Here is a 24,656-nt window from a genome sequence, read left to right as displayed (position 1 = left end):
TTAAAAACAAAATCCTGGAGTTTAAAATTAAAAAAATCAGTTTCTCACTCTTGCCGTGCAAACGCTTTATTTTTGGCCAAATTTGAAATGAGACGCAGAATAAAGTGATTTTGATGAAATGTCACTATATTAAGTTTCATTTTTTCCTGACAGAAGCGTTTGGTGTTCACGATGTGTTCAAGGACTGTGGGAAATTTGAAAATCCAATAATTCTGTTTTTAGAGTTTCTGCCTGTAATAAATGGTGTCCTTTTGGCGATATTTTTGAAGCAAATGTGCCGTCATATTTGTTCTTTAAAAATCGTCAAACAATTTTGAAGAAAAAAAAAAATGCATTTTTTTTTTTCACTTTTCAACTTTCAAAAAACTTTGCAAAACAAATCTCCAAATCTCCCAAAAAAATTTAAAGAAAGGGGAGCAAGGTGGCTGAATAGGTAGAGCAGGCATCCCATATACAAAGGCAGTTTCCTTGCCTCAGTAGCCGTGGGCTCAGTTCCAGCCTTCCACTGCAAAAAACATTGCTGAAATAAAATGGTTAACCTATAAAACAAAATTATATTTCTACATGAATGATCCAATGGTTAAGTTAATCACACATTCACTCCACTCGGCGCTCTGCTGCTCCGTCTCCACAGACAGAGTGTCCAGAGTGCGCTGCTCTGGATAACCCAACGTCTAACATTAACATTTAAAACATTCAGCAGCATCATATCTGCCCAGAAACAAAGTCTCTGATATGCTGCCTCTTCTCTCCATCTCTCCCCAGTCCTCCTGACCCTTCTCCACTCTGACCTTTGACCTCCACTGCTCTGCCTCCACCCTCAGGTTCTGGTGTCAGAGGGCAGTGAGCCTGTGGATGTGCCGGCACAGCTGTCAGAAATGTTTGAATCACAGCAAGTAGAAATCAGCAGGGAAATTATATAAAGCTGTGACTCTTGGCACATTCCTCTTATTTTCTATCAAATGTTAAAATATCTGAATTTTAATATTTTGTTTTTTATTAAACTGCAGTGGAATAAAAACACACTCTAAGGGTTAGTTTAATGAATGAGCTGAATCTGCAGCTGCCCTCATCTTTATGGAGCTTTATAGTGGGTTTAATTAAGTTCAGTCACCACAGAGGCTGCAGCTCAGAAAACACTGCTATGAATCATTTTTGTGACGTCATCTGTGTCTTTAAGGCGCTGACACACACCCTGTTGTGTTGTTTTGGTTGGAGGCCTTGTGTGCATTATTGTTAACAAGAGACATGTCTGATGGTGTATAGATAAATAAATTTGCATGTTCGATTCTAGCATGTAAACTTAAAATATAAAGGACCTATAATACAACCCTGAGGAACCCCACAAGTACTGACCAGTCCCTCTAGGATTTTGTGGGCTTTTTTGGGGGGTTGTTGCGGCCTGAAATACAACACGCTGTTAAAGATCAAACCAGTGTTATATAACCAGTTTGGCTTGTCACCTCTTACTAAAAAAGTCGGGGACCCTCGTCAGTGGCCAGGAGGTGAACGGGCACCTCTCCAGCTACCAGTCCACTCTCCAAAATGGGTCCAGACTGCTCAAGTCAAGGGCTTGAGCTACATTAAACCCCAAGTACAAGTTCAAGCACATGTTGAGAACACTTACGTACTCGTACTTACTTTTACTTGTATTGAAGTTTTGTCGTAGAATGGAATCCGTACTCAGGAAAAAGATCTGAGTTCTTCCTTTTGATGTTTTGTTCGGTTTTTGTTTTAAGAGGTGTTGATTGAACTTTACGATCATTCTGGAGGATGTTTCTGTTATTAAGCCTCGTCTCATTGATCTGAATGTGGTGGACAAAATAATAGAAACACACGTCATCAGTTTTAGCGACACAATAAACTGGAAACTGTGTTTATGAAGAGAATAAGAGCGACAGCAGTGGAGGAACCTGAGGCAAACAATGACTGACAGTGTGCGTGGTGTGTGTGTTTGTGGCTTACAGTAGGCGGGGCGTTGGGTTGGGGGGTTCATATACATCACAGACATGATTTAAGCCACCAGTCTGTAGAGTTTAGTGAAAGTGATCTTCTACTTGTTTCCTGTTGAACTTTAAATTCTTCTTCTTATTAGTGAATCACTGAATCTAGTTTTTACTGACTGAAGTCAACAGATGGAGCAGACGCTCAGCAGAGGGGTAAGTGTTCATTATCATTAGTAGTAGTGACAATATAGTGAGTAAGAAAGCTGTCACAGAAAAACTGATGTCAACAGACGCAGCCACAGTTCAGGACTGGATCGATATGATCGATGATGTGTTTGTGATGGAAAAACTAACTTTTATTTTACAATTGGAACAAGACAAGTTTAAACATCACTGGACGTCTTGGACTAAATCTGCAGTTACATGTGACTTTAACTGGTCATGAACGATGGAATTAAAACACCACTCCTCGTACACAGGAGCACCTGAACGCAGCTCGACCCCACCTCTCATTTTCTCTCATATCTTTCCTTACATGATGCGACGAGTCACTTGGATATGTGTCGAGGTACAAGAAATAATTTGATTTAAAAAGTGGTCATTATTATCACTGCTTTGTTTTTATTTTCAAATTCATATATTTTATTTGAATTAATTTGTTTATTTCTGCCAACCTTATGTTTTTACCAACAATAGTTTTCCTCTGTAGGTTTATTCTCATTTATTATACCACTAATATAATTTCTGAATAAACATACAACAAATGTTTCAACTTTATTTGATAAAAGACGCAAAAAAACAGAAAACTTTGTAATTATGATGCACCTTAAGACTTGCTCCAACTTTGTTCTAAATAAAATAAAGACAAAAGAAATAAAAATACTGCTTTTTGTTTAAAAACATTGTAAAACAGAAAAAATATTATTTGGTTCCAGTTACATTATGATCATACCTTCTCATCTAAATGGTTTAACTGTAAGTGTTTTATTGTCTCTCGTGGCGTTTGTCTAAAATCTAAAATCGTTGTAACTAAGAAAAGTGTTAAAGTAGTTTGAGTTAATATTAATATTTATATTTAAATTAATATTCTTAATATTCTAATTATGTTATTACAAAATGTCGCCTTTCTTTTTTTCTCCCGAACAAAAACTTCTCAAAATGTTTCAACATGTTTTTGTTTAAAATAAAACTGACATATGACCATAATGACGTCACCTCTGCATTTTAAACACTCCCATGTGTTCTACTGATGAACCTCAACACCATGTTTGTTAATATTAATTATTAATGAATTAGTTCATTACCTTGAATGTGTTGTGCTTGATTTGAATTTTTATACAGAAATTAGAACTTGTACACATTTTACACATCAAGTATTGTGCAGCCTGTGAATGTTGTTAATGTCATAAACTTTATTAATAAATCAGTTAATAAAATAATTAACATAATGAATTTAATGTATCATTACTCTGTAATATACGAGTGTTTCAAAAAAAAAATTATTTTGTTACTTTAAATAGATTTTTTTCTAATACTTTTTTTTTCTTCTCTCCTTTAGAGCTGATTTTAATTTGTCTTATTTTATTTATTCTGTAAAGCCCATCAGTGAAATATACTTAGAAAAAAAAAAAACTACATGGTTAGAACTCTGTTTATTAATTCAGTCATTAATTTATTATTTAATAATGTTAAATTTATTTATGACTGACTGATCTTCTGCGACAGTGACAGAAATTAAGTCAAATTATTGATCTGGTTTCAGGAGATCGGACTGAATCAGAATGCTGCAGGTCCAACATGTGGTGGGTAACACAACTGAATACTGATACACTCAACTTCTGACAAACTACACACACACACACACACACATACACACACACAGTACAGGCCAAAAGTTTGGACACACCTTCTCATTCAATGCGTTTTCTTTATTTTCATGACTATTTACATTGTAGATTCTCACTGAAGGCATCAAAACTATGAATGAACACGTGGAGTTATGTACTTAACAAAAAAAGGTGAAATAACTGAAAACATGTTTTATATTCTAGTTTCTTCAAAATAGCCACCCTTTGCTCTGATTACTGCTTTGCACACTCTTGGCATTCTCTCCATGAGCTTCAAGAGGTAGTCACCTGAAATGGTTTCCACTTCACAGGTGTGCCTTATCAGGGTTAATTAGTGGAATTTCTTGCTATATCAATGGGGTTGGGACCATCAGTTGTGTTGTGCAGAAGTCAGGTTAATACACAGCCGACAGCCCTATTGGACAACTGTTAAAATTCATATTATGGCAAGAACCAATCAGCTAACTAAAGAAAAACGAGTGGCCATCATTACTTTAAGAAATGAAGGTCAGTCAGTCTGGAAAATTGCAAAAACTTTAAATGTGTCCCCAAGTGGAGTCGCAAAAACCATCAAGTGCTACAACCAAACTGGCACACATGAGGACCGACCCAGGAAAGGAAGACCAAGAGTCACCTCTGCTTCTGAGGATAAGTTCATCCGAGTCACCAGCCTCAGAAATGGCAAGTTAACAGCAGCTCAGATCAGAGACCAGATGAATGCCACACAGAGTTCTAGCAGCAGACCCATCTCTAGAACAACTGTTAAGAGGAGACTGCGCCAATCAGGCCTTCATGGTCAAATAGCTGCTAGGAAACCACTGCTAAGGAGAGGCAACAAGCAGAAGAGATTTGTTTGGGCCAAGAAACACAAGGAATGGACATTAGACCAGTGGAAATCTGTGCTTTGGTCTGATGAGTCCAAATTTGAGATCTTTGGCTCCAACCGCCGTGTCTTTGTGAGACGCAGAAAAGGTGAACGGATGGATTCCACATGCCTGGTTCCCACTGTGAAGCATGGAGGAGGAGGTGTGATGGTGTGGGGGTGTTTTGCTGGTGACACTGTTGGGGATTTATTCAAAATTGAAGGCACACTGAACCAGCATGGCTACCACAGCATCCTGCAGCGACATGCCATCCCATCCGGTTTGCGTTTAGTTGGACGATCATTTATTTTTCAACAGGACAATGACCCCAAACACACCTCCAGGCTGTGTAAGGGCTATTTGACCAAGAAGGAGAGTGATGGAGTGCTGCGGCAGATGACCTGGCCTCCACAGTCACCGGACCTGAACCCAATCCAGATGGTTTGGGGTGAGCTGGACCGCAGAGTGAAGGCAAAGGGGCCAACAAGTGCTAAACACCTCTGGGAACTCCTTCAAGACTGTTGGAAAACCATTTCAGGTGACTACCTCTTGAAGCTCATGGAGAGAATGCCAAGAGTGTGCAAAGCAGTAATCAGAGCAAAGGGTGGCTATTTTGAAGAAACTAGAATATAAAACATGTTTTCAGTTATTTCACCTTTTTTTGTTAAGTACATAACTCCACATGTGTTCATTCATAGTTTTGATGCCTTCAGTGAGAATCTACAATGTAAATAGTCATGAAAATAAAGAAAACGCATTGAATGACAAGGTGTGTCCAAACTTTTGGTCTGTACTGTATATATATAGTTACATATCTCTTGGTCATGTTTCAGGTAAACTTCAGGTGTCTGACTGGTGTCCACCTCCACAGCAGTACCTGAATCTGACCAGCGGGGGGCGAAACATCACGTCACACACTCAGACTGCTGCTGCTGTGAGTTGATGACTGAGTGTGTGTGTGTGTGTGTGTGTGTGTGTGTGTGTGTGTGTGGTCAAATGATCCCTTCAAGCCAATACGTTCCCCTTCTGACACAATCAGTGTTAAAACCCAGAGAGTCTGAGGGGAGCACGACCTGCAGGCTGTGTGTGTGTGTGTGTGTGTGTGTGTGCGTGTGTGTGTGTGTAATTTTGCCCTCTTGTCAGTGTGTTCACCATCCAACACTGTAGGAGTGAAAGAAGCTGAGAGCACAAACAGATGCTACGAGCTGCTGTCACTTCCTGTTCACATCAAGTATTTTTACTACAACTCCCATCAGTCACTGCTTCTGTTCCTAATACTATGAAGACACGTAACAACAATGTGTTTATTCTAAGTACATGTTTAAAGGTGTCCTGTTGGACTGTCTCTGTCCTCGTCGTCTCTCTGCAGTCGTCCGTCCATCCTCTCGTCCCTCTCCTCCTCTACAGCGACAGACACTTCCCTCCTTCCTCCCCGTACAGCCAGCCAATCAGCACATCTGCTGCCCCACAGGCCGACGCCCGCTCCAGGACATATCCCTGTCACCATGGCAACGGTGTCACCAGGTGAGGTTGCGGAGTTTTCAGGTAAATCTGAATGTTTCAAAAATATCTAATAACATTAAACTTACGTCTGACACTGTGCAGGGAGAGTCAGTCCTGACACTGCAAACTGTATCTGACTCGGTACCTCTGCGTGTCTCTGGTCCTCAGCGGCAGCACTGCAGTATCTGACTCGGTACCTCTGCGTGTCTCTGGTCCTCAGCAGCACTGCAGTATTTGACTCTGTACCTCTGCGTGTCTCTGGTCCTCAGCAGCGCTGCAGTATTTGACTCGGTACCTCTGCGTGTCTCTGGTCCTCAGCAGCGCTGCAGTATTTGACTCGGTACCTCTGCGTGTCTCTGGTCCTCAGCAGCGCTGCAGTATTTGACTCGGTACCTCTGCGTGTCTCTGGTCATCAGCAGCGCTGCAGTATTTGACTCGGTACCTCTGCGTGTCTCGTGTCCTCAGCAGCGCTGCAGTATTTGACTCGGTACCTCTGCGTGTCTCCTGTCCTCAGCAGCGCTGCTGTATTTGACTCGGTACCTCTGCGTTTCTCAGGTCCTCAGCAGTGCTGCAGTATTTGACTCGGTACCTCTGCGTGTCTCGTGTCCTCAGCAGCGCTGCAGTATTTGACTCAGTACCTCTGCGTGTCTCGTGTCCTCAGCAGCGCTGCAGTATTTGACTCGGTACCTCTGCGTTTCTCAGGTCCTCAGCAGTGCTGCAGTATCTGACTCGGTACCTCTGCATGTCTCTGGTCCTCAGCAGCACTGCAGTATTTGACTCTGTACCTCTGCGTGTCTCTGGTCCTCAGCAGCGCTGCAGTATTTGACTCGGTACCTCTGCGTGTCTCTGGTCCTCAGCAGCGCTGCAGTATTTGACTCGGTACCTCTGCGTGTCTCTGGTCCTCAGCAGCGCTGCAGTATTTGACTCGGTACCTCTGCGTGTCTCTGGTCATCAGCAGCGCTGCAGTATTTGACTCGGTACCTCTGCGTGTCTCATGTCCTCAGCAGCGCTGCAGTATTTGACTCGGTACCTCTGCGTGTCTCGTGTCCTCAGCAGCGCTGCTGTATTTGACTCGGTACCTCTGCGTTTCTCAGGTCCTCAGCAGTGCTGCAGTATTTGACTCGGTACCTCTGCGTGTCTCGTGTCCTCAGCAGCGCTGCAGTATTTGACTCAGTACCTCTGCGTGTCTCGTGTCCTCAGCAGCGCTGCAGTATTTGACTCGGTACCTCTGCGTTTCTCAGGTCCTCAGCAGTGCTGCAGTATCTGACTCGGTACCTCTGCGTGTCTCTGGTCCTCAGCAGCAGACAGGTGGTGAAGAAGCCTCTGAACGCCTTCATGCTCTACATGAAGGAGACGAGACACAAAGTTCTGCAGGAGGGACGAGAGAGAGAAAGCGCCGCCATCAACCGCATCCTGGGACGCAGGGTGAGCTCCGCCCAGCTAATATCTCAGCTTCTGCTACGACTACTTCGGGACTAAAATTTGGAATGTCTGAGCTTCTCTGATTTAATTCTGACTGTTCCTTTTTAAATAGAAGTAAAATATTAATGACGGGTGTTTGTGAAGGACAGAAGGAGAAACTGCATCAGAGTGTAACTAATCTCCAGCCTGTGTGTTTCAGTGGAACGCTCTGTCTCGCTCTGAACAGTCCAAATATTACGAGCTGGCCCAGAAGGAGAGACTGCTCCACATGCAGCTTTACCCTGGATGGTCCGCCAGAGACAACTACGTACGTACTGTACTGTATACCCATCACGTATACTGTGTGTGTGCTTCAGAAAGCTTCAGTCTCTTCTTCTTCTTCTCTGCAGGGTAAAAGAAAGAGGAAGCGGAGCCAGCAGTCAACAGGAAGCTGCCTCAGGTCGGGTTAAAGGTCAAGAAAATAAACTTGTTTTTATCTGTAAACTCTGTGATGCACACTCTGCTCAGCCAAAGACAAACACAGGAATACTACCACTGCTACTGTCACTAACTACCAATACTGTAACAAGTGCGACCATTTTGTCTTCTACAACCACTTCACTGTAACAATCAGTACTGCCTCTGCCACTGAGTACAAGTAGCAGAAAAGGAAAATACTCAAGTTACATTAAATACAAGTACCTCATCATCACTGCTGATCAAAGTGCAGCTGTGTCGTCTCAGCCGAGAATAAAACGTTTCTCTTTTTCCTGCAGCTGGACTCTGAGCGCTGGATGAGAACTCTGAAGACACAACATGTGACTCACCGCTGTCGTGTGACGTGAAATTTAGCGAAGATGCTGCTAAACAAGTTGATCCAGACTGTGTCATTGTTTATTTGGGTTGCTCTGAAATTATGAGCAATTACGAGCAACCCTGGCAACTTTTTTTTTGTTTTGTTCATACTGTATGTCGGTGCTGTCGAGCCAGTGTGTAGTTTGTCTGTTTGTACATAGTTGTTAGTAGTAAGTTAAAAAAAAACGACCCTTACGTTTCTTGTTGATTAAATTAATTCTGTATTAAGTTATTGTTCTTTAAGGGTTTGATTCATTTTTAACAGGACGTGTATCTGATGTGAGAGACTTTGTGTTTGTTGCCTAAAAAAAGAAAAGACTTCCGACACGACATCAAGACTGAAAATAAATCTTTTATTATCAAAGCAACCGTCTGATTGTGACATTTTCTTCAGGTCAACTTTTTAATGAACTTTTAATAAACATGGAACATCAGGAAACACTCATCAGCAACTTTTATGGAACTTTATGGAACATTGATCTTCATTAATCCGACTTTAATTCAGCAGCAGTTTCAGGGAGTTTTGGTGGAAGATGTTTCACGGATTCATTTCACACAAAAAAATAAAATAAAGAAAGACGTAAAATTACGACCACAGTTAAAAAAATGTGTTGCATATTGACTTGAAAACATCAATAACTGAGCACAGAAAGAAATTTACAATACTCATTAAATATAACCATGACCTCATTGATGAGGACCCAACTGAAGTTAGCGTTTTCAATGTTAACTTGAGCTACTAGACGTTAGCTAGCAACTGTCCGGCTAATGTTGCCTTTACGTGGAACTCGTGAGTTCGTGGTTATGAGCGAAGTGGGAAGTCGTGTACACAAATTACTTGGCATTTAAGAGACTGAGTTGTGAGAATACTGCAGCTAGGCATCAGCAACATGGATGCCACCAAGGCTAACAATTTAGCGAGCGGGTAACGTAATGCAGGAAACGTAAAGGCGTAATGACGGAGGCAAACGATGAGGCCGCTAGAAATACCAGCGTGTCCTCAGACAAGTTATAAAGTTACAAAGAACTCTATACAACTAAAATCACAAAACATTAACTTAATGTCCTCCAAAAAATTAAACTTCAGTGGCCTCCGCCGTCTGAAAATGTCAGCATACTTGGAGCTTTAAGAAAATTTCCGCTAAGGAGGTCGTCAGTACCGCAGTGCGGAGCGCTCAGACGGACTCGTTAACACTGTAAACATGACCCCATCTGAAGGCAGCATATCTCACAAACTGCGCTCTCAAAATTTTTAATATCAATACCTATAAAACATTTTGTCGGGACATTTACCTTTCATGGATGCAAACTTTTTTTTTTCGTGGTTAGCATGTGGCTAACTGCACCCAGTTTAGTCAGTGATCACTCTCAAGACTAGAGTTTGCTCTGATAAGTTGTTAGCAATTTAGCTTGTGTCCTAAACCTTTGGCTAGCTTACAAGCCGAACAGTCAGAAAGTTAAAATTTACACATGCAGTCTCATTTTTCTTTGTTACGAGATCGTACATTTAACTTTTACGGAATGTCATATCTTAAAAAGTTTTTTTTGGTTGTAATGCAACAAAAGCGTTGCTAACTGAAGCCGATTCAATGACACAAACCTTCACTTCCAAAACATTGAAGACCCAACTAACGTTAGTCTTTAGAAGGTTAAGTAGCGATCAGTTTAGCTTTGGTCAAACATCTTTGCAAAATACAAAGTTTAGCCAAATTGGCCTTTAAAAATCTTCTTTTTTTTGGCACTGGCATTGAAATCCAGGTTGTTTCTGCACTAGTATCAATATTTTTATTTTTTTTGTTGCGATATCTAGACCTAATCCGAAGACAAGAAAACGAAGATAAAACTACTAATTTCCTGTTTTCTTTTCACTCTAATGAGGACCTAAGTTAGCACTTAGGATATTACGATGCTAGTTAGTAGAAGCTAGCCAGCAAAGCACACAGTGGTTAACTACTAATCTCACTCTAAACAAAGTCAATAGCAATTAATGTAATGTTCCAACTCTCTAGCTAGCTTATGAACCAGACCAGACAGAAATATTTTCACTATTTCAACATGTAGTCTAATTTTTCTTTGCTAGGAGATCTAACAGTTGTTGTTCGTGGATATTTTGGATGTTTTTAGTTCGGTTACATTACTGTTAAAACAACTGTTTATGATAATGCGCTAAAGTGTAGCTAACTGCACCCAATTCAGTGACACAAGCGTTCACTTCCAAAATAATTTAGCCCCAACTGACGTTAGTCTTAAGAAGATTAGTGAGCAGTTTAGCTTTGGTCAAACATTTTAGCTAATTTATAAACCAAAAATAAATAATCGACTGCCACAGAAATAAGTCATAAAACCCGGAAATGAGTTAGCATGTTAGCATGTTAGCACTCACTGTTCCCTCGTCTCAAAGTCAGTGTGTTTTTGGTTACGTGTCTGAAATAAGGTCTGTGGTTAACACAAGCTTGTTCTACGACACAAAACACGTCCGTAAATACGCCACTGTGAATTTAGAAGCTTTTATGTGTCTTAAAAAAAGTGGCTCAATGAGACTACAGAACGTCATCACAACAATTGGCTTCTTGTGTCAAATAAAAAACATAAAAGTATCTTTTCTTTTTTGGTGCTGGCACTGAAATTCAGGGTTGGTCTTCATATTAGTATCAGACATTTTTGGGTGAGAAAACAATGAGATAACTCTTCATTTTCTGCTGTTTTGCTGCCCAAACTTCTTCATGTTAGCACGTTAGCATTCTGCAGGACACGCTGAAACAGTCAAAAAAGTAAACCAGAGTTTTATCACCATGTTTTATTCTGTTTCTGCAAAACTGGAAGTTCTCCTGGGAGATATTCTGCCGTGAATCAGGATGATTCGGCTCTAATCTGCCTCCTAGTGGAAATATTTCTTAATACAGGCAGGTGTGTGAATGATAACACTGGTGTCACAGCTGCTTGTCCACACAGACGCACTCCCAGACGGTTTCTAGGTTGGTAGTTTAGTTATACTGGCACGTTTGGAAACTTTTATGGCACCTAGAACCTTAAATTAGATCAAACAGTGTTTGTCGTGAATGGATCAAAAATAATGTGCTGCAGACACAAAGAAGCACGGCGAGGAAACATCCAGTGAAAGCCAGAATAAAACTGTATCATGAAGTGTTTTTACTGGAACACTCAAACACTTTAACGCACTGCAAACATCGACATCATGTCAGTGAAAACGCCGAAGCCTCGCCTCGCCTCGCCTCGTAACCTGCTGCGAACAACTCAAGAAAACCCAACAGTGTTTACACCTCCCAGCAACAAAACAGAAAAATCAAGTAGCAGAGAAATCTGATGTTTCCAAAGATCTGATGGAGGACGGCAATTAAGAAGCATCCGGCAGTGAAACTAACTGTCAAACGTCTTGTGACTTTAAGACGACAGTTGTTTTACTTCTTCATACCTTCTCTGTATGTTCACCCACCTGTGTCTGAACTTGTCGGTTTAGTTTCTGGAGGAAGATGAACTGCATCGTTACAGATTTGGGGATTAAACGCGCTGATAATAAATACCAGGCGCTGACGACAATGTAAACGTGATGTCCTCCTGTCAGCGTCTTCCTTTGTACGCAGGAGAGAGCAGGAAATACTGCCTCTAATAAATAAACCCATGTTAAACGTCCTCTCATCCAGGAGTCAGGATGGATGCTGTTTCAGCTCAGGTTGATTGTCTTCCCTCCCCCGACCTCCATCCTCCGTCCTCCCCTACCTGTCCTCACTCGTCCCTGCCACCCTCCACTATCCTGTACCGCTGTCTGCAGGAGGACGGCAGCGCCACCGGCCACGCGAACACGATGGGAACCGTCGTCTGAACGTTCTTCTCCAGGAAGTTAAAGATGGGGTTCCACCACGTCCTCGACAGGTAGTTGTTCGGAGCCTGACGCAGCGCCTGAACAGAAACACACACATTTATAGAACTGCTGTAAGTTTAAACAGAAAAGTTAAATACTGAGTGTGTGTGTGTGTGTGAGCGAGTGTGTGCACCTACATGTGTGTTGGCCAGCGTGTGGTACCACCAGAAGATCCTGGTGGTGGCGAAGTATCCGATCACCACGTCGATGCTGTAGTGCTCGTGAGCGATGAGGATGCAGATGACTCCTGAGGCGCTGAGCAACCAGCAGAACCAGTGATACCACCACATCCACCGAGGAGAGTCTGGACACACAGAACACACACATTAATGTAGCCCCTGTAGTGTTTAAGCTTATTTCTATCATCTCTATTAAATCCTATTTTATTTTGCTTTGTGTTTCCTCTGTGTCTAACACCTGATGTACAGCACGCTGGTTGGTGAAAGGTGGCGTATAGTTGAAAAAAAAAAAAAAAAAAAGAAGATGTGACGAGAATGAAGATAAAATTTTATGAGAAAAAGTCACATTACAAATGACAAGATATATATTTACACACACTATATATATGTGTGGATAGGTGTGTGTGTGTGTGTGTGTGTGTTATTCTAATATTATTGACAGAATCTCAGAATTTTTTTTATTTATCAGATTTTCAATTGTCAAAACAGATTCAGAGAAAAAAAAACTGAAATGTTGAACTTAACGATAAATATTTTTAGTTGTTTTCCTGTTTTGTGAGTTTGAAATGTCTTAATAATTAATAATCAATGTGGTATTCATCAATCAAACGCTGTAACTGAACCAATAATTCCAGTTATCAAAAATAAATCAGCAGCAGTGAGCGACAAACTGAAACAGACGGAGATGAGAAGTGTGTGTACTCACACTCTTTGATGAAGAGATAGGACAGTGTGCACATGACAGTGTGACCGCTGTACAGGAAGTCACCACACATCAGGTGAGATCCGGTCAGAGACAAACCTGAGCGCCACAAACAAACAAACAAACAAACAAAGACAGTGAGCTGGAAGTTCAGTTAAAACCAAAAAAAAAAAACAACAAACGTTTTTCTGTATTTCCCACCAACATGTCTTAGTTTTAAGAAAGTTAACTAGCAGAGGAGGAGGTCGCTGTGGTGTGACTTCATTTTAAAACATTTTATCTTGAAATCTTGAAATGAAATATTTCTACTTTAAACAGTAGCCCTTTTAAACAGGAGTTGTGCAAATTTGCAGGAAAGCCCAATCAGTCTTTTTTCAGCATTGGCAGTATAAAAACAAAATCAGGGAGTGCAACAAAATGCCGCCTACCTACTTTTGTTTATACAGAATGCGCCTTTTTCGGGGCAATGGGGGGCGTGAGCAAGTAACAAAACGTGTAGCTCAGCGTGTGACGTAAACAGTGACGTGGGAGGGAAGCCGCGGCTGGTCAGTCCTTCGGTGATTCTCTCGTAAGTCGGCCCGTTCTTCACCGTCCCCGTCATCTGACGGTTAATGGCCTCTTCGTTTGCGAGGACAAGGAGGGCGCGCAATTCCTTGTCTCCCCAGTTGCTCATCTTTACAGTGTCTGTCAGGTTTGTGTTTCCCTCTTGCTACTAGCTGCTCGCTAATTCCTGCTATCAGCTGTTTCCTGTTTATCCACTGCCAGTGGCTCGCACGTGCGGCGTCATCAACAGCTCCTCCCACAAGTCATCAACAGCTCCTCCCGTTGCAGAAGGCCGCCTCAGTCTGTTTAAACTAAAAAAGGGTGCCACCAATATGTCTACCCTACGAGGAGGAAAATTGGGCACCTCGGATCAACTCGCCAATCCGGCTCTGTGTGTCTAAATGCTCGCAGCTTGCCGGCAAAATGGCCCAACATTCACTGAAGATCTGGCAGTGTGAAAGGGGCTATAGATTTAGTTGTTTCCTGACAGAAGCACTCACGACACATGATGTGTTCAAGGACTGTTGACATGTGGTTATCCAACAATAATTTCTGTTTTTATAGTTGCTAGTTGTGAGAAGTGGCTTTTTTTTTTTTTAACAACATGCTGTTCAAACCTGTCCGCAGTTTCCGGGGTTCAAAAGGTTTTTAAAATAGATACAAAATACAAAAAAATGCTAATAAACAAAAAAAACAAGTGCTTAAAAAAATATGATGTGCCTACATGAAGTTTCTATCTGTCGCAGTGACAAAAATATAAACTGATCATCAAATATAATCCATTCAGATACATTTAAGTTTGTGATTTACAGGAAGCTTAACCATCAAATAACATTAATGTCAGTGGAGTCAAAAAACAAAGTGGCAGCTACTGAGATCTGTTAGCTTTTGCTAGGCTAGATACTTTTATGCTAAGCTAGCTACATTTAGCAGATGTTTAGCTGTTTTTTTTTCCTTTCCCCCATCATGAGTTGATTTAATAAGAGAAACAAACTGTCATCAGAGTGGATTATTTTTAATTTAATAACACTAAACTGAACTTTAGCGTTAGCTTCAGGTTAGCCGCAACTTAGCCGCAGCTATCTCAAAAGCTAGCTGTCACTTGATCTCACTTTATCCATTCGCTTAGCAGCCAAACTTCACACACTGTGTTTCTGGTTATTAATGAATATTTCTATTTACTGACAACAAATAATAAAACATTATATTTCCAACATTAAGGTCTATATTTTGTTTTTAAATGCCGCGTGAAGAAATACTAAATCTTTTTTTTCTCGTCAAATTTAAATACACTGAGTCTAAAATATAATTTCACACACACCACATGTACATTTTTATTTTGCGGACATAGCTGTGTTTAGCCGCAGTGTCCTCACTGATCCTGACAGCCAATCAGAGAGCTGTTGCATTAATGCTATAAAACATTGTGTGTTACCTCCTCCTGAGATCAGCCTCAAAATCCTCCAGATTTTCCCCGTGGAGTCGTTGTACAGCTGCACAAAGACGACCACACATTTACTGGTGATGTAATACAACAGGTAAACGTGCAGTAACTGTGAGGACACAGTGTGTATCGTACCTTCGGAGCGCAGACCATGTGTTTTCCAGGCACTGGCAGGGTGGTGATGTACATGGTGACGCAGCGATACATGTAGAGCGTCCCGATGAGGAAGAAACAGCGGCGGCCCACGATGGCTCTGCACAGACACAGCACTTACTTCAGTTAGAATTTTAGTCATTGGTGCATTAATGTGTTCATCAGTTTCATGCTGCAGCAGGTGGAGTTCATTTTAATGACTTCATAAACTGCAGAACAGATTCATCTATAGTAACATATTTGTTGTTATGCTTTCTGTAAATATTCTGAATCTGTAAAGTAACTAACGTTTGTAATAAATGAGATGCAGTAAACATGTTGGCTTCATATGGAAACACAAGCAGTTGCTACAGTAGATCTACACTTTGCTGGAGAAGCGTTGATAAATCCAACAGGCTAAGCAGCACAAACAGAGCTCGGGAGTTGTTGTGATGGTCGACTTTCTCGCACATGCCTCGTAACTGGAACCGTAATGAGCATGTGCGAAAAGTTTTCAGAGGGACTGCATATTGAAAGTTTACATGACAACGGAGACGGTGCTGTTTCCAAAAAAACTGCAACCCGTTTGGAACCGGTTTTAAAATGCTGCTTTTTTTCAGGCCCCAAAATGCTGCTGTCGAGTAAACGCTCAGCCAAAACACAACTTAAATTTACCACTTTCGGTTGAACACGCTGTATAAACGAGACCTTAGAACAATAAAAACATGGTAACATTGTCGAGGTTGGAAAATACCTAAGTTTCCCTTTAAGGATTTGCTTTTCTTATGATTAAATCCCTAAATTTCTCTTTTGATACGATACTAAATATAATATTTGGCGGCTGGTTGGACAAAGAAAGTTCTTTAAAGGCATCGTCTTGGTCTTTACTGTTTGCTGACCTCCAACAGACTTCACAATAACTTCTGATTGATAGAAATAAAATCAATAATGGATTAAATGTAGTCGCAGCCCAACAATAACCCATGACTGTCGCTTCATGATTCCAACCTCCGGACCTGAAAACTCTTTCTAAACAGACCTCAGCTTTCTGTCGTCCCTAAACCACCCTGTACTGCGAGTTCTTCTTCTGGTACTACAAACATGGCAGCTGCAGATCATACTTGTGTTTGAGGAAGATCCACTGGACGAGCCAGAGTCCGACCAGGATCAGCCCGTTGACCTCGGTGACGGTGAAGGCCCAGGGAACTCGGTCCACGTAGTCGAAGAACTTGTCAGGCAGCGGCGGGCTCACCGATTTGTCCGGCACCCGCTCGTGGACAATGGTGATGACGACGGTGGTGAAGACGAGGTTGAACAGGGCGTAGAGGAACGCCACGCCTGTCTTCCACCACTCCTTGGGGAGGCGGTTGGCGCGCTCCTCGGGCACGGTGATCTTGACGTAGTCGCAGTGTCGCCTCAGTCCGCTGCTCAAGGAGTGGATCAGCTGGTTCTGTTTCAACAGGCTGCTCAGTTTGCTGCACTCCTGCTTCTTCTTGCCGTCGTGGGCGTCGGTGGCGTTTGGTGCTAAGGAGGCGTGGCGGGGCGGGTTACCGTTGGCAACCCTCGGAGGTGTGTTAGGATCTGTTGCGGTCACGTTAGCTTCCACATGGGGGCGGATGTCGTCATCGCCCTGGATCAGTTCTGATGCTGCCATCGGTCGGTTGGCTGGATCCTCTGGCCAATAAGGAGGAGTTTCTCTGATTCACCAACCAATCACAGGCTTTGTAATGAGTCAGCTGACCAATAAAAATGAGCTGAACTAGACGACCAAAGCTTCAGTGTCTCTAGAGGTTTGAGTTTCATAAATACTCCTTCACGAGGTGTCGACTGCTCTGACTCAGCGATCAATAACAGGAGTCAGTTTTCCAGCAGCAGAGTCTCGTTGGTCAGGCAGTGATCATAAGTCCAGGATCACTGATTGGCAGATCAATGACCTGATCAATATGAGGAGGTACACTGGTGAGGTCACACAGAAGGGAGGTGATTGGTCGTTCACGGGGATTCAGCACAAACCTGAAAAAACAACAGATACACTTTTACTTCTCAGCAAACAAGTCACAATATATTTAGATTGTTTTCTTGTTGTTGACTTTTTATTTTCTTGTTTTTGACTTTTTGTTTCTGACTTTTTATTTTCTTGTTTTTGACTTTTTGTTTCTGATGTTTTTGTTTTTGACTTTTGTTTGACTTTTTTTCTTGTTTTTGACTTTTTGTTTCTTTTTATTTTCTTGTTTCTGACTTTTTTGTTTGATTTTTTATTTTTGACTTTTTATTTTCTTGTTTTTGACTTTTTGTTTCTGACTTTTTGTTTCTGACTTTTTTGTTTTTGATTTTTGACTTTTTATTTTCTTGTTTTTGACTTCCTTGTCTTTGACTTTTTTTCTTGTTTTTGACTTTTTTTCTTGTCTTTGACTTTTTGTTTTGTTTTTGACTTTTTGTTTCTGACTTTTTATTTTCTTGTTTCTGACTTTTTTATTTTTGACTTTTTATTTTCTTGTTTTTGACTTTTTGTTCCTGACTTTTTTGTTTTTGAGTTTTTATTTTCTTGTTTTTTGAGTTTTTATTTTCTTGTTTGACTTTTTGTTTTCTTGTGTTTGACATTTTTGGTTTTGACTTTATTTTCTTGTTTTTGACTTTTTATTTTCTTGTTTTTGACTTTTTTTATTTTACTTTTCTTCTTTCTTTCTTCTTGATCCAACCTGACTCAGTCACTCTGTAACCTGGTTCTGTAAATTGCTGCATTTTCAGCAGCAGCAATTTTGTTTTCATCGTATTCATCTGTCACTAAAATTAACAAATTCACAATGAAGTTTTGAACTGAGCGACGGCTGCAACCCAGACTGCTGAACTCTGCTGCTGCAGCTGTGTGCAGGAATTTCCTTTATCTCTGCAGCTGATCGAGTTCAGGCAGGTTAGTGACCTGCTTCACACACACACACACACACACACACACACACACACACACAAAACTTGACTGTTTGACTGTAAGTAACCTGAGGGAGGCACTCCCTATAAAACAGACACACCCACCAACACACACACACACACACACACACACACACATCCTGTTAATGTGACAGCGGCTGACACACACGTGACTTCTGAGCAGAAACAAGTCAGAACAGGAAGCTGAATGTGTTCTCACCATCAGCTGATCTGACAATATGTGACTGACCTGAATTGAGTTTCCCCTCAGAGGGATTAATTAAGTATATAAAATAAAATAAATAAATAATTTACCCTTAAAAACAAAAAGACTCTTGACTCTTTTTCCTCTGCAAACAGACCAGAGCAGAGGACGTGTCTCTGCAGCTGAATATACTGTGCTGTGTCACAATCAGTGTCACAGACCCGTTCCTTAGCGTCCCCATGTTTGGTCCCCCCTCTGTTGGGGTACCTAGCACACAGATCTGGTACTAAAAGGTGGAGCTAGAAACCCTGCAGTCTGATTGGTCAGTAGAGGACGCTCACTCTGGTTTTATGTAACCTCTGTTCATACATCAGTAAACTACAACTATAAAATGAAAGAGAAAAAAATAACTTCATTCACTGGGCCGACTGCCGGCAACTTTTAAGGTGGAACGTTAACTTGTAATGTTACTCAATGCATGAGTTGATGACGTGAATCCATCAGCACACCTTAAATTTCACTGTGACAACTTTGACCATCACTTTAGTTTTTATATGACACACACTTTTAGTAATGACTTTAAAAATATAGATTAATTTGGAGCGGATTATGTGAAGGTCATATATTCTAATCCTCACTTCCTGTGGGCTACAGCAACACTAAACCCCTGAGCTTGCCTGAGAAGGACTAAATGCACAAAGCTGCTATTTTTAAATATCCCATGGAGAGAGACTCTCACTGCAGCCTGTTCTGTTTTGTTGTGAAAATGTGGGCGTGCAGCCTCGTTCTGTGGACGATAAACCAGGTGCAGACTTCCATCTGTGTCACCGCTGATGAGGAAATACAGCGAGTGCTGGACGGAGCAGTGAGTGACAACAACCCCGCCCACATTTAAGACGACTGTCTGAACACACCGAGGGTCTAGGTACCATGTCTGAAGGCTTACTGCTGGTTCCAAAGGTGCTGGACTGAAAGGGTTTGGCAATTCTTTTTTACGGAAACCTTAACGAGGACAAAAGGAAAATGTTGAAACACATAATTGAAACCACAAAATATCTCCATACTGCTCGTCTGTAGTGATCCAAGTGTCCTGAAGCCCCGACATAAAAAGTTGTCATTTGAACTCTGTTTTTAGCCTCATATGGGTGAGTAGATAATGGCTGAATATTCAGTCTTTAACTTGAGGTGTTTGTGAAACTGTCCCTTGGTCTCTTACTGAGACTCAAACGGTGGAGTAAAACCTTCCTGACGGCGTCGATGATGCGTTCAGTGTGTAAACGGAGTTAAACTGTGAGTCAGTGTGAGTCTCTCCCTCCTGTGAAATACCTCCTCCGCCTGCTGCCTCCCAACAACATTTCACACACTGTCCACATGTGTGTGTGTTAAACCTCCTGCACAAACACACACGCACACGTTTTAAAATCACTTTCTGTTCATCACGGAAACAACCTGCAGCTACAAACTCGTCGGGCAGGATGATTCTGACGAATGAGAACAATCTGTCTTATAATTAAACTCCATCACTCACATAGTGCAAACGCATTTTAAAGACAGAAATCTTTCTGCTCTGATTCAGTTTGCAACTGCGGCCATTAATCCATTAGTCGTCAATAGAGGTGCATGATATTGGATTTCTGCTGATATCTGATATGCTGATATATAACAACTTACTTGGCTGATAACCAACATCGATATATATCAGCTTTTCCCACCTAACTTTAGTGATCATCAAGTCTCTTCTGTAGATAACAAAAATCACGTTGGCCGATTCTGAGAGTTCATGACGTTTAGGCCCTAAAATCTTTTTATTTTCATTTCAGCAGCAGCAGGTGACATTTTATTAACGTCAGAACTTGGACTCACTGATCCATTGATTATCAGATTAGCAGCTGACAACTAATCAATTAATGTCTGCAGCTTCATCACAGTGTCAAAGCTGCATTTCTCTGTCGACTGTCCTCTGCCTGCCTCTGATGTCACATCCTGTTTACCACCAAACACAATAACTGAGACATTAAGTGTAACGAGGTTAAGACCATGTGGATCACATTTCCCCCAAATTAGAGCTGATTCACCAGCACAGGACAGACGGGACGGGGAGTTACAGAGAGTTACAGAGCTGCAGCCAACAGACTCTTCCTTCTGTCCGACCGAGAGTTAAAGTAAAATAACCGTCTTCATCATCAGCCCCAAACTCAAAGATATTATATTTAAAAATGTCATTTGTGTTGTCGCTTGCTAAACATGATGTGCTGTTAAAATGGTAGCTGTTATGAACTGCATAATATTAAATTATTTCATTTTATTGTTTTGCACTGAACTATTTAAGTATTTATTTTCTGTGAGAGGCTGAGACTTTATTTACATGAATTTGTTGATGAATACATGATATTCTTATTTCTATTTGCAGAGAGAAATAACTTCTAAATTCTAAAATGATTTAAAAGGGTTTGTAGTTTGAAGTGGCCAACATTTGGGCTTTTTGCCTGATAAGTAATAAATCTATAATCCCAGTATCAATCAGTCATCAATAGCTGCTGATTGACTCGACTGACTGTGTCAGCAATTAATAAAAGTACTGAAAATAAACTTCTTTATAACATGACATATTCACCAGAGGAGTACATGGCTCCTTTAAGGACCAATGAAGAACAACTTTGATTGATTGTAAGTAATCGATTGATTAACTGGCTAATCACTTTATACAAAGTAACAACAGAAGGTAATAAATTCAAATTTTAAATGCGACTCTTCACACGTAAGATGCAGTGATGGAAGGTTACACAGTATATTTACTCGAGTACTGCACTTCAGTAGAGGAGAATACTTTATTGATCCGTGAGGGAAACGGTGAAGAAGTTTAATAAAGTTATCGTCATTTAAAAACCGTCTGAAAAGATAAATAACACGTCATTAACTCATCTGTGATGTTTTTCTGCTTGTAAATAAAAACCTTTTTGGAATCTGCACATTTTGATTAATTTTGTATTTCTGATCGTTTTTAAACTGTGGACCCACCAAACCGACATCTAAGAACTAGCGGCAACGAAAGCCAACTGTTGCATCGTCTACGTCGCCTCACGTCGCCCTGTGTCAGTTGCATTTGAACACACTACACGGACTACATCCGACGGCCAAGTAGCACGTACGTTCTGCGCCTGCGTGAGAGAGAGCGGAGTGAGAGAGTGGTACATCCTGTCGGCCGAGGGGTTTCCTATCTGTGCAGCTGAGCACCGCAGCACCTCCACGGACTATTACATCCAGACGGTCCCGGTGTTTCCTCCACAGGCTCCACTTCACTCAGCTGCCCGATAAACCCGCTGCTTCTTCCCACTTTAACCTGAATAACAAACCAGGGCTCGGTGCTCCGGTTGGATCCAAACGGAGAGCCGGGGCTAGCTCAGAGACTAGCGGAGGCTAACTGGCTGTGCTTCCCTCCGGTCATGCTGCGGCTAACGCTCCGCTAGCCGCTCCCAGCTAGCCCCGGTTTGTTATTCAGGTTAAAGTGTGAAGAAGCAGCGGGTCTGTGGGGCAGCTGAGTGAAGTGGAGCCTGAGGAGGAAGCACCGGTTAGCCCCGGTTTCACTACAGGCAGATTCACTCGCTACAGGGGCGAGGAAATAAAACCTGAACAGCCAATCAGAGTGATCTCTCTCACCGACAAGCTCCGACGCCGATTCAACATGCTCAATCGGCCGAAAAGCCGCCGACGCCAAAGTGCCGACGGTGCAGGACACACCGCAAAAACTAGGCCGACAGACGCTCACCGACGGCCCGACTTTGGTCGACGGCCGACGGTCAGCTTGGTGTGTCAGGACCTTCAGTGAGCTGCTGTTGGCCTCTCTCCTCTCCTGCACAATGTTTTAACCTGTTAAATCCGTACTGTAATTTACTTTATACACCTGCATGTGCAAGAGAATAAAGTAATATAAAGTATGTGAAGATATAAATATCTGCTTTATGCTCCCATGTTTAACACTGATTCGTAAAACATTTAAAAAAGGGTATTATGCTCCGATGTTTGACACTCATGCGTTGTTAAAATTTTTAAAAAGCATATTTTTCTTATTGTTCTTTATATCTGTATTTATATTTATATTTATAGTGACCACATACTTTTACTCCACTACAGTTTTTAGTGAATTATTTATCTTTAAAGTGCTCAACAATTATTAGATAAACTTAGTTTCTGCGGGTTCAGATATGTTTACTGATACAAAACACTATTACACCTAAAATATGATAATAATCAATACTTATCAATATAGATTAGACCAGTGTATAAAGACATTAAAATGAGCTCCATCTTCACCAGCTGTAATATCAGAGTGATGAACACAGTGATAATCATAATACAATAATATTTATTATTCTGCATAATAACTTTTTACTTTCATTACTTTTAGTAACTTTAGTTCTAACACTACTGATCTGTGCTTTTACCTGACAGCAGGACTGTATGATGTAACAGATTACTTCTGCACTGTGGTACGGTTACTGTTACTCCTGTACTTGTACTCAGAAGCTGCAGTAAATGTTTCTGCGCCATTTTCCACCTAATAAATCGATTAATCGACACACGCCTGCTCAGAGTTGACTTCACAGCTTCAATGACAGCTCGTTAGTTTCAGGTCTCGTCCTTCATTTTGTCACGAGCAGCTCGACACGAACAGGAACTGAGCACACACACACACACACACCTGTGTGACGGTGTGCGGCTCCTCTGTCTCTGTCTGACCTCACACAGGTGTAAACTGACCGACGGTCGGTCCGTTCTGTGGATAAAAACAAACTCACCTCTTTAGACTGAAGAGTTTCACGTCTCCGGGTCACAGCTGGTCACTTTATCGTCTCCACAAAACTTCTCCTCCTCCTCCTCTTCCTTCACCTCGCGCGTCCTCCTCATTTACTGTGAGCGCACCCGTCACCGCTCCTCCTCTCCAAATATGGCGCAGCCTCTTCCGGGGACGCGCCCTGCTGACTCACCTCCGGAGCTGACGGAAATGACTCACCTGAGCTCGGTGATACTCGGTAGTTTCCGTGTGATGGAGGAGAAAAGAGTTCTGGTTTCATCAGAGAAAAACAGAAAGAGTTGTAAATAGAGGATGATTTTAATTAAGATTACTAAAAATACAAATGTCCAAGTTATATTGTTTAAATTATTGAGATATTTTAATCAAATTTAATTTAATTTAATTTAACATAATTTTACTTATTCAATTTTATAAATCAAATAAATTTGGACTTTTGATCTTTTGACTTTTAAGATGAAATTTCAAAATGAATTGATATTCAGACACTGTAAAAGTGAAAGTTCTTTACTTAAATACAAGTAAATATTCTGCATTCAAATTCCAACTTAAAAGTAGAAAAGTAAAAAAAAAAAAAAAAATCTATTATTAGTACAACAGAGACACAGAGCCAGTAGAATCAGTCGTTAGCTTGACTGACACTGAGGGGACGCAGTGACAGTCAGACTGTGACAGTTAAAGGAAGTGAAGGGACGTCTGAGGACGTCATGTCTGCTCTGTTTGAGGGCAGGTCTGTCTTTCACAGTTAGCCTACGTTGTTTGTTGATCGCTGACATCACTCTTTTGTCTAAATTATAATCTGCTGATCAAAACTGATGAGAAATGATGTCATGAGGAAACTCAGGTCCTTAAAGACACAAAGGAAAGTGTAGTTACCTTTCATTTAAATTTTATTCCAAAAAGCCAGCCACCCATCAAGCTAGCTAACGTAGCTAACGTAGCTAGCTCCTCCCCTGGGCTCACACTTACCTTTGCTGTGCTCCTTCCTTGTTGCTCAGTGATGGAAATACGGAAATCGAAATCAACGCGCAATCGCAACGAACGACGGTTTTGAACGCAAGGTTTGAAATTTGACTCCCACACACACACTCAGCACACACTCCTGTGTGACATACCTCAGGCGGGGTTCGAACCCGCAGGTTGGCAGCTCACTGCGTTGGCGGTCGGCGTCCTTCACCACTGGACCATCTCCGGCGCTGATCAACACAAGGAACCAGAGAGAGATGAAGATCAGACTGAAGCTGCACAAACTTCATCTTCATCAACCTGCAGAGAAACAAAGTTTACAGACTGAAACATGTCCTGGTGTTCTTTAACACTGTTGTACAGGTTCTTTAGGTGGTTCTAGTGTTCCTTTAGGATGTTCCAGTGTCACTGAGGAGGTCACAGAGGTCCTTTGGGAGGTTGTAGAGGTTCTTTA

At 41.5% G+C, this 24,656-nt stretch overlaps 2 protein-coding genes across 2 annotated transcripts; one reads left to right on the top strand and one right to left on the bottom strand.

The window, feature by feature from the left end:
• Positions 1 to 2,504: 2,504 nt before the first annotated feature.
• On the top strand, positions 2,505 to 8,747 carry LOC117245747 (transcription factor 7-like). The gene is made up of 7 exons (XM_078164724.1): positions 2,505 to 2,514; positions 5,490 to 5,590; positions 6,026 to 6,180; positions 7,458 to 7,584; positions 7,781 to 7,888; positions 7,971 to 8,020; positions 8,337 to 8,747. Exons 1-7 carry the CDS (start codon positions 2,505 to 2,507, stop codon positions 8,356 to 8,358), a joined length of 573 nt encoding a protein of 190 aa, XP_078020850.1. The 3' UTR covers positions 8,359 to 8,747.
• On the bottom strand, positions 8,748 to 23,360 carry LOC117246387 (phosphatidylcholine:ceramide cholinephosphotransferase 2-like). Its single transcript, XM_033610247.2, has 7 exons — positions 23,223 to 23,360; positions 16,418 to 17,309; positions 15,300 to 15,417; positions 15,156 to 15,213; positions 13,181 to 13,276; positions 12,433 to 12,599; positions 8,748 to 12,333 (listed from the first exon to the last, which is right to left on the bottom strand). The coding sequence occupies exons 2-7, from the start codon at positions 16,948 to 16,950 to the stop codon at positions 12,160 to 12,162; spliced, it is 1,146 nt and encodes a 381-aa protein (XP_033466138.1). The 5' UTR covers positions 16,951 to 17,309; positions 23,223 to 23,360; the 3' UTR covers positions 8,748 to 12,159.
• Positions 23,361 to 24,656: the final 1,296 nt, after the last annotated feature.

The sequence above is a fragment of the Epinephelus lanceolatus genome, chromosome 22, assembly GCF_041903045.1.
Source record: "Epinephelus lanceolatus isolate andai-2023 chromosome 22, ASM4190304v1, whole genome shotgun sequence".
Taxonomy (NCBI): Eukaryota; Metazoa; Chordata; class Actinopteri; order Perciformes; family Serranidae; genus Epinephelus; species Epinephelus lanceolatus.
Note: the sequence above shows the minus strand (reverse complement) of the source record. Positions and strands in the feature narration are given on the sequence as shown.

Bases quoted from the DNA above. Each gene is read 5' to 3' on its own strand.
- LOC117245747 (XM_078164724.1), top strand. The intron at 7,889-7,970 runs GTACGTACTGTA...TCTTCTCTGCAG, and splicing joins GGTCCGCCAGAGACAACTAC to GGTAAAAGAAAGAGGAAGCG. The intron at 8,021-8,336 runs GTCGGGTTAAAG...TTTTTCCTGCAG, and splicing joins TCAACAGGAAGCTGCCTCAG to CTGGACTCTGAGCGCTGGAT.
- LOC117246387 (XM_033610247.2), bottom strand. From the start codon at position 16,950: ATGGCAGCATCAGAACTGATCCAGGGCGATGACGACATCCGCCCCCAT. The intron at 15,214-15,299 runs GTACGATACACA...GTCTTTGTGCAG, and splicing joins ACATGGTCTGCGCTCCGAAG to CTGTACAACGACTCCACGGG. The intron at 13,277-15,155 runs GTAACACACAAT...TGTGGCGCTCAG, and splicing joins GAGGCTGATCTCAGGAGGAG to GTTTGTCTCTGACCGGATCT.